The 9,491-nt window shown below is 35.0% G+C and overlaps 1 protein-coding gene across 1 annotated transcript; it reads left to right on the plus strand.

Moving 5' to 3' along the window:
* The first annotated feature begins 396 nt into the window (after window positions 1-396).
* Window positions 397-8,377, plus strand: LOC120778333 (kelch-like protein 17). The gene is made up of 8 exons (XM_040110126.1): window positions 397-447; window positions 5,534-5,704; window positions 5,780-6,137; window positions 6,214-6,660; window positions 6,731-7,032; window positions 7,387-7,591; window positions 7,994-8,095; window positions 8,162-8,377. The coding sequence occupies exons 2-8, from the start codon at window positions 5,553-5,555 to the stop codon at window positions 8,375-8,377; spliced, it is 1,782 nt and encodes a 593-aa protein (XP_039966060.1). The 5' UTR covers window positions 397-447; window positions 5,534-5,552.
* The last annotated feature ends 1,114 nt before the right edge of the window (window positions 8,378-9,491 follow it).

Consider the following 9,491-nt stretch of genomic DNA (forward strand, 5'->3'; position numbering starts at 1 on the left):
GGAATGAAAACTCATAACCACCTCTGCCTTCCAGAAAAGATTTCCCCGTAGAAACCAGTCAGCTGATAGAAAGCAAAAGCGTACAACTGCTTCCTACGTTGTCACTACGGGCTTAACTGTTGGCAAATCTCGTTCGATACGGCAGGGTTTTTGAAATTATTTGATCGTCTCCAGGGCACTTAAGCTATGCCATGCAATACTCTTTAAATCTCTCAACAAAGAGACAGAGAAGTATTATTTTTACGAGAGCGCAAAGAGATCGCTTCTCTAAGTTATTGCTGTACTTATGTATTAGCTCAGTTATGGAAATTTGCTTTAGCTGCAGTATAGCGTGAGTAGCAACGCGTACGAGTACAGTTTGTTAAATAGTGCGTTGTGAACAGTGTAGTTAAATCAGTTTCCGGTAATTTATAGCAAATTATAATATACTACAATATATACTTATCAGTAAGTTTTAATAAAAATATATCCATTTGCATATAACTCGAACTTTTGAAGACTAAAATAAAGCATCCTTCAACAAAACGATGACGATTAAAATTGGTTTGAGAACAGGTTTTTTTGTGAGTTTCATAAAATCTTTTTTGTTTTATTACCTAAATACGTACATATGTACATACATATATACACACACAAGTGGTAAAAATAATAAGTACATATGCCCGTGTAGCATTCAGTATCTAATAAATTCTCTTTTATTCATGTTCAAATAGAAATAATATCATATTTCATTCCATATTTGAATTAGTTAATAAAAGTAAGGATATTTGCAATAATAATTGAAATAGGGCCTTAAATTTCCACCAAATAATAAAAAGACTAAAAAAATGGCTGGACGAAAGTACATTAGTTTGAGTTTTCTGTCTCCAATTTGATTTTTATTTGCTTCTTTCATCAGTATCTAGTATATCCGCCGTTATTTTCAATTCCTTTTGAGATTCGTTTTGGCATACTGGAGATAAGTTTGTGGCACGTATCAATTGGAATCTCATACCAGGTTTTTTTAAACAAAATTCCTCAACTAATCCTTATTTTGGAACGATTGCTTTCTAATTCGTTGCCTTAGCTCCCCCCCAAAGGTTTTCAATTGGATTCAAGTCGAAAGATTAAGCTGGAGAACTCCAACCATTGTCCTGGGACCAATCTTTTACCAACCTCGAAGTATGCTGAGGATCACTATTCTGCTGAAATTTCCATATTAGTGTTTTCCAAGATATCTTTATATTGGAACCTATTCAGGGTGCTTGAAATACGATGTATAGGTCCTTCACCATACCACGAAAAGCAGCCCCAGACCATTATGTTGCCACCACCGTGTTCAACGGTCTTTTTTTGTAGACTGTGAATGCAATTATTGTCCTTTCGGATGATCCACATTCGGTCAGGCATCATTTCCGAATAAATTAAATTTTGTTTCGTCCCTCCACCAGATATAGCACCCGCATTTTCTCACCACTTTTGTCGAACCAATTTACATGATTTTTCGCGAATTGTAATTTTCTCTTTAAATTTTTTTCGGCAATTATGGTATTCTTCTTGCTATCCTGCCAGGTAAATTAGCTCGATGTAGCCTTCGTAGAGCCATTCGGGAAGATATTATGCTGCCAATATCGGCTGATATTATTCTTGAAGATATAAATGGGTTCCTTTTACCAAGAGTGACGATGCGGTTATCCGTTGTTGTTGGTGTCTTTTTTGGTCGACCGCGATTTTTAATATACTTTTTAATTCTTTGGCATTCTGCAGGAAATACGGTGATTGACCTAATGGTTTAGCGATATTCCTAAGACTTTGACCCTCTTTTCTAAGGCTTAAGACGATTTCCTTTTCCTCCGCAATGCAATGCTTATTTCTACCCATCTACACAATTTTTTAGTGTTTAATGCGTTTTATACATAGAGCTACTATACAGCCGAAAGAGCAAACCATTAAAATAAATCGTCCGATTTGCTGAAAATCTGAAACTAATTAACCATGTACTTATTATTTCGCCCACTTAGAAAACGAACATCAACAATCAATTGCCACGCCCACTACAAAGAAGGGTTCTTCACTATAAAAGATACAACCATAGCGAATTTAATAAAATAAACCCGTGCTTGTATTCGTGTACTTCACCAAACATAAAAATTCAATCATGACTTCAGCCTCAAGGAATGAACTTATTATTTTTAACATATGTATGTGTATATGTGCATTTATTTTGGTCATGCAAAGCGTTGATAATATCTTAAAAGACCATGCGGTCACACTTATCCACTTTTAGAATTATGTGGATATGAAAAAAAATGTGAAACAACAACTTACATATAAATTATATATGATATGTATCTACACTCATTGTTTCATGTGAAATCTCCGTTGAGATGGACAACCAACTAAACATACCGACATAAAAATATTATATGTGTATGGTACACCGTACACCACGCAAAGCTTACCACTCAAAATTTTGAAGTGTGGCGCATATTTGACAACAATTTAAAACGGTACTTTTTGCGGTATAGAAATTTTTTGATTAAGACTAAGTTAATGACATGTTAGTTATCAAAAGTATTGAAAATTAAAAACATAACACATTCAGCTATAGAGAAAATCATTTAAAAGTTAGTGAGCTTTAAAAATTGGCTCGAAATGTAAGATGCTGACATGCGAGGAAAAAGTGATATTTTCCATTTTTTGAATTTAATTTCATTTACATTTCAATTGAAATTAATAATTTATTTTATTTGTTTTAATTGAAACAGGAAGTTTAGTCGCGGTATTACTTTGAAAACAATTAAATCGGCTGCTTTTTTTAGTATAAGCACAGAACAGCTAGTTTGTGTTTTACTCATTAAACGTTATAAGTTAAAAACTATAATTAGAATTAGATAATGTTTCTTCTGCTTACTCAAAACTTAATAAAAAAGAAGAATTGAAAGAAATCCCGAACAAACTAAAAAGACTTAAATAAATTTTAAGAAAATATAGCGGTAAGCATTGCATGGCCACGAGTGTACAAATATTTCCATATGCACAAGAAATATGCAGAAGAACTAATCCTACGAGTAGGGTACCGGAAACGCTCGTGTCAGTTTATTCAACAATTTGGATTGATTGCAGTAATTATGTACGAAATAAATTTAATTTAATTGTAATCGAGTAAGAAACGGAATTTGGCAAGTCTGATGAACCGCCGGTTGCTGCTGATCAAAACGATGGCATCATGCGAAACTCTTTGACTCTCATTCTCTTTCCCTGTTTATGAAGATTGAGGAATTTTAAGCAGATGTGCTTAAAAAAGAAAAACGAAATTTGAAGGAACGACACAAATGATTTCTTGAAATACCTGCAACTAAAGTTGTTTTTTGCTGTTCTTTGCAAGAAATGCGACAAATGAGCAACTTCTTGAAGAAAAAATGACGTTTGCAAAATTTCAATACGATATCTTAAAAAAGGAGGGACTAGTTCGTATATAAATCGACTCAGCTCAACATACTGATCATTTATATATGTACTTTATAGGGTCTCCGACGCTTCCTTCTGGGTGTTACAAACTTCGTGACAAACTAAGTATACCCTGTTCAGGGTATAAAAATACTTCTTATGCACATACATGCATACATACTATGCATTCTGTGCAGAGACCTCATCCGGTCCGCTGCAAAGTATGAATCAACGGTTGAGAGCTCTTAACGGGTCAGTAGGGTAATCTGCCTTGTTATTTTTACATTTTTTTTCATTGAAACCTTTATTCTATAATAGAACTTTTTTCACATATCATTCCTCATCGTGGAGTGTATAAACAAATTTGTTCGAAATTTTTTGATGACATCTGCCATCAAAATGGTTGGGTGAATGAGATGCGTTTTTTCACTGGCGGACACGATTTTTCATGTTCGGATCATCTGAAACAAAAAAACCCAAATTATTCTTAAAAAGTACATTATTGGTTATCGTCCCTATTAGAATCACGAAAAAACGTTTATAAGTAAAAAAGTAATTAACGTTTTTTTTTAATTTTTCCCCATGCTTTTTACATAAATTTTTTCATAACATTGCCAATAAATTATAAAAAATACAGGGACGATAGCCAGGCATTTTACGAACATTTAAAAAAAAATTACGCAATTTGGTTGAGTAATTCGAGAGGGATCATATTCGCCAGTTTAAAAAAGTGTGTTTTAAGAAAAGCGCGTTTAAAGTTTGAGGTACTAAAAAAGCAAACAAAGATGTGCACTCCAAGCGCTCCGAACGTCGAGCGGTATTATTATTTTAGGCCTTTTTCCAATGGTAAAGTGGGTTTCTACATTAGTTCTTATAAGGGAACAGAAAATGCAAAAAAAAAAAATTAAAAGAGATTACCGTACTGACCGCTTAATCATTGCAGCGCTCAGTGTGCCTAATTTCCAAGATTTAGTATATTAATAAACCCCCGAATTCGGTGTTGTATTAGCATATAGTTTCCTGCCTAAGGTCATTTTGAAGATGGTTGAGTTTGAATTTCAACATTTTCAAAAACAATAAATGCGATTTCTCTAAGTTTGCATACATATTGTATATACATACATATTTAAACTAGTATATCTGTAATGACGCAATGCACACTGATATAAGTCAAAAAGGTATTTTCATTGTGCGGTTCGTAGAGCTGGTAGTAAACAATGATCCAATTCGACACTTGAGTAACAAGTTAACTTGAAAAATAATCGGTTTTTGAGAGTCGACCTTTATTTTAAGAAGCCGATCAAGAATCGAATCTTGACACTCGAGTTTACAGTTAAGTGACTAATTTTTAGGTTCATCACACGAGCAAAACGAATCTCGCGATCAAAAGGCATCCAACTATGTATAAATTTATTGATTATTTACAAAAATTAAATCTTATTTCTTATCAATCTATTTATTAAAATGTTACCTAGGGCCTTGTGAATTTATTTAAAAAAGTAAGTAATGCATCTAATGGGCGGTGTGACGAATGTGGAAAACAACTGAAATACAATACGACCAGTTTACCACTTAAACACTCTTAATGAAAATAGATCAAAAACAGTGAGTGAGAAAGACAGACTCCAACGACGGAGAAATAACAATTAGTGAGCTAAGCGAAGTATTGACCCAAATCGAGGGATAATTGATGGGCAGTTCGGTAATCTTTATATTATTTATTTATTGATCTGACTTTACCTATATATAACATAAGGGCGCATTATTATAAGGAAGACTGTTGTCTGAATGTCAATACTATATCTCACAGATTGACCGACTTTTCAGCAAAAAGGCAAAAATAGAAACTAGGCGTCACATATTCGGTATCTGAGAGTGTGCAAACTTGTGTACCGATTTCGAATTTTAGAAATGTTTTTTTTTATTTGTAAAAACTACATTTCATCGTCTCAAGGTCCAGTCATTTTAAACATCGGTAGGCATACGGGTGCACTAAATAACGTGAAAGCATATATATACATTAAATTTGCTGGGTATAATTATATATATCAATTTACTTATTTAAAGCATTTCATTTAATATTGCAATTTTTTTATTACAAAAGGAAAAATCAGTAACTAATAATGGCCACGAGTTGTATGCAAAGACCTACTCTTCAGAGCGATTCCAGTGAGCTGAACCGCTTCATAGAGAAATTAATGGCGAAAATATTTTGCTTTTACGACGAGCAGTCTCTAATCGATGTGACATTTAAAGTTTCAAACCCAACTGCTCTGTAAGTATTACTTTGCTCTCAGATTACATAAAATGATTTAGGCTAATATGTAATTATAATTTTTGGATTGCTCAGTGTACCCGCGCATCGTTTGATACTCGCAGCAGCGAGTCCCTACTTTGAGAACCTTTTCAGTGGTGATCAAGACAAGAATCTCGTCATCGAGATAAATGATATCGATAGCGATATTTTTGAGCGTCTTATAACCTTTTGTTACACCGGCCAGACGCTCGTTACCGTTAACAATGTCGGTGCCATGCTGAAGGCGGCAATCCTGTTGCAATTGGACAATGCCATAACCAGTTGTGTGGACTACCTCATGGCACACATTAATGAATACACCGTACAAGGTGCATATACGCTTGAAAGAGAAACGCAATGTGAATATCTTAAGCTGAAAATCATTGAATTTGGAACACAGAATTTCATGGAGGTGAGCTTAAATATAGACGTAAGGTCTCACCATAACGGTATTTGTGTAATTTAAATTTTGTTTCTGATAATACTAGATCAGCCAAAGCCTTGAGTTTCTGAATTTTGATGTACAAAAATTGCAACGTATTCTGGAATCTGACAATTTGAATATAACTCGTGAGGAAGATGCCTACGATGCCATAAAACGCTGGTTCAATTACGATGTTCCTGCGCGCCAAGAGCAACTGCCACTTTTAATAGCTTGCCTCCGGCTTACCCAATTCGATGTGGACTTTCTGTTGACCCACATACAGCCGTTACCTGGTTGTGAGATATTGGCCTACAAGGCGTTATCGTGGATCAGTAAGCCGGAAGCACGAACAAAGATAAATATGCGATTTACAGGAGCACGTGGGATCAAAGCGTTATCGTGGATCAGAAAACATGAAGCACGGACAAATATAAACTTGCGATTTACAGGACCACGTGGGGTCTGTGCTGCAAATTGTGGTGAGAAAACATTGCTGGCATTGTGCTCAATGGTAAGAGCATACTGTAACTTTTCAAAAATTATAATCTTCAATTAATGTACGTACAATATTTTTGGAATAGACGAATCTTAATCTGCTACAATATAACAAAGCTGAAGATAAGTGGCAGGAATATACGAGCATAAAATGCGACCACATTTGTTATAGAGCTATTTTAAAGGATGATAATTTATTATTTATTGGCGGTATTAAAAGTGGTGCCAGACCCGACATCGTCCGCAGCTGGAATATACGGAAAAAAACATGGAAAAATTTGCCCGCCATGAAACAAGCAAGAGAATCACACTGCGTTGTCGAATTAAATGGTAAAATCTACGCGATTGGTGGTCGTGAGGGTAAAAAGGTTCTGTCGTCGGTGGAAAGGTAAATACTTTTAAATCTGTAACGAATCACCCAATGATGGCGATTGTGAGCTTTAACAATTTCATGTTAACTTTAAGCTTAATGGTGAAAACACTTTAGACCAAATGTGTTAGGGTAATATGGATAGTGGACAAAATAAGGTACTTCTACCTTTAAGAAGGCGGGAACTCAATGATATATTATAGCTTGATTAACTCTGACTTTAGAAAATTCTAATTCTTTGACATTGTCAACGACTTCTTTAGAATAATTCTAAGTTTTTATTAATAGACCATGCTACGTGACGAAATGTGACTCTTGACGTTTCAGTTTAGAGATATGCATTCTTTTTTTATGGCTTTTGTTTATCTCCAGATATACGACTTCCGATGGTTGGGAGCCTGTGAAAAGATTAATTGTTGAACGATATAGTGGCAGTGCAGTGACTCTGAATGGCAAAATTTACATTATGGGCGGTAGTAGTGACGATAGCGACTTAAAATCCGTCGAATGCTACAACCCTGATTCGAATACTTGGACTTCTTGCGCGAATATGATAGAATGTCACATTTCTCCTGGTGTAAGTTAAATTAAAATATAATTATTAATTTTAGTAGAACGTTCATCAAGTCATCATTTTTTAGAATGAGAAAGAGTCGAAGAAGAGTATATAACGTCTTTATTTAAGTGTTTAAATATGTATTACCATTCGACTCCGTGGATTCCTTTTACTAAAGACGGATCTAAGTAACCGGAATTCATATTCTGACAGAGTTTTCCAATTTATTTGCGAATGAGCTACTGACGCTATAATAAGAAATTCTATTTGATTTCACCGCTGTAAGCCTTCTCTAGAGCAGCAAAAGTAGCTCCGCTTCAATAAAAATTGCCAAAATTATCTAACTGAAAATACTCACTGATTTAGTCGCCCTCCTAGCTCCATTATAACTAAATACAACGTTTATTGCTTTTTATATTACAGGCAGCTGCACATAATGGTCACATTTATGTTTTAGGCCATTACTATGCAGAAGGCAGCAGTATAGTTGAACGCTACGATCCTCAGGGAAACACATGGTCTAAGGTATATTAATTTGATTTTTACCTAGCGCTTGATCTCAAACTAAATATTATTAAAAACATTTCGCAGATTTGCTCTTTGGAAGTTTGCGGTGGTTTTATAGCTTGCATATCGCTAGACAATAAGCTATGGGCTATTGGTGGCAAGTCTACATCTGCTGACACGAGTTGTGTATCAGTCTATGACGAGAGAAATGACCGTTGGCGACAAATGTGTTCAATACCCGAATCTATTATTCGTTCCTGTTATGTTGTGCCTGTAGACTTACTGACGTCGAAAGAATAACAATGTTAATAAATATATTTTTTTAAATATATTTTCTAATAACAAGTAAGGAAGGGCTAAGTTCGGGTGTCACCGAACATTTTATACTCTCGCATGATAAAGTGATAATCGAGATTTCATTATCCGTCATTCACATATTTTTTTCTTTTGCTGTAAAATTAATTAGATTAGTAGTTCCTGAGATATGATTTTTGGTCCATAAGGGGGCGACGCCACGCCCATTTTCAATTTCTAAAAAAAGCCTGGGTGCAGTTTCCTTCTGCCATTTCTTCCCTAAAATTTAATGTTTTTGACGTTTTTTGTTAGTCGGTTAACGCACTTTTAGTGATTTTCAACATAACCTTTGTATAGGAGGTGGGCGTGGTTATTATCCGATTTCCTCCAATTTTGAACTGTATATGGAAATCAACGACCCTATAGAGTGTGGTTGACATATCTATAGTAGTTTCCGAGATATGTGCACAAAACTTAGTAGGGTCCAAATATGCCCCTCCCTAATGCGATCCTTTGTGCCAAATTTCACTTTAATATCTTTATTTATGGCTTAGTTATGACACTTTATAGATTTTCGGTTTTCGCCATTTTTTGGGCGTGGCAGGGGGCCGATTTTGCCCATCTTCGAACTTAACCTTCTTATGGAGCCAAGAAATACGTGTACCAAGTTTCATCATGATATCTCAGTTTTTACTCATGTTACAGCTTGCACGGACGGACGGATAGACGGACAGACAGATATCCGGATTTAAACCCCGATCACTTTGGTATATATAACCCTATATCTGACTCTTTTAGTTTTAGGACTTACAAAGAACCGTTATGTGAACAAAACTATAATACTCTCCTTAGCAACTTTGCTGCGAGGGTATAAAAAATACCAAAATATCTGATATTCTCGCTTTGGAAAACGCGTCATATCTTTTGTATGCCACACAGGTTTTAGTTAATATTCTCTTACACCTCGATGTCTACAGAATCAGGACAAAATATATCCATGCGTATACAGTACTTCGCAATTGATGGACGAGGAAATGCGAGGTGCAGTCGTTTCCGTTTTGTAATTCTTTCCGGTTTCAAATGAATATTTACAATATGTTCCAATAATTGAATTTTATTA

This window comes from Bactrocera tryoni, chromosome 5 (assembly GCF_016617805.1).
Source record: "Bactrocera tryoni isolate S06 chromosome 5, CSIRO_BtryS06_freeze2, whole genome shotgun sequence".
Taxonomy (NCBI): Eukaryota; Metazoa; Arthropoda; class Insecta; order Diptera; family Tephritidae; genus Bactrocera; species Bactrocera tryoni.

Excerpts from the sequence above, each read along its gene's own strand:
- LOC120778333 (XM_040110126.1), top strand. The coding sequence starts at position 5,553 with ATGGCCACGAGTTGTATGCAAAGACCTACTCTTCAGAGCGATTCCAGT. Across the intron at positions 6,661-6,730 it reads TGCTGGCATTGTGCTCAATG|ACGAATCTTAATCTGCTACA; the intron begins GTAAGAGCATAC and ends TTTTTGGAATAG. Across the intron at positions 7,592-7,993 it reads AATGTCACATTTCTCCTGGT|GCAGCTGCACATAATGGTCA; the intron begins GTAAGTTAAATT and ends TTTATATTACAG.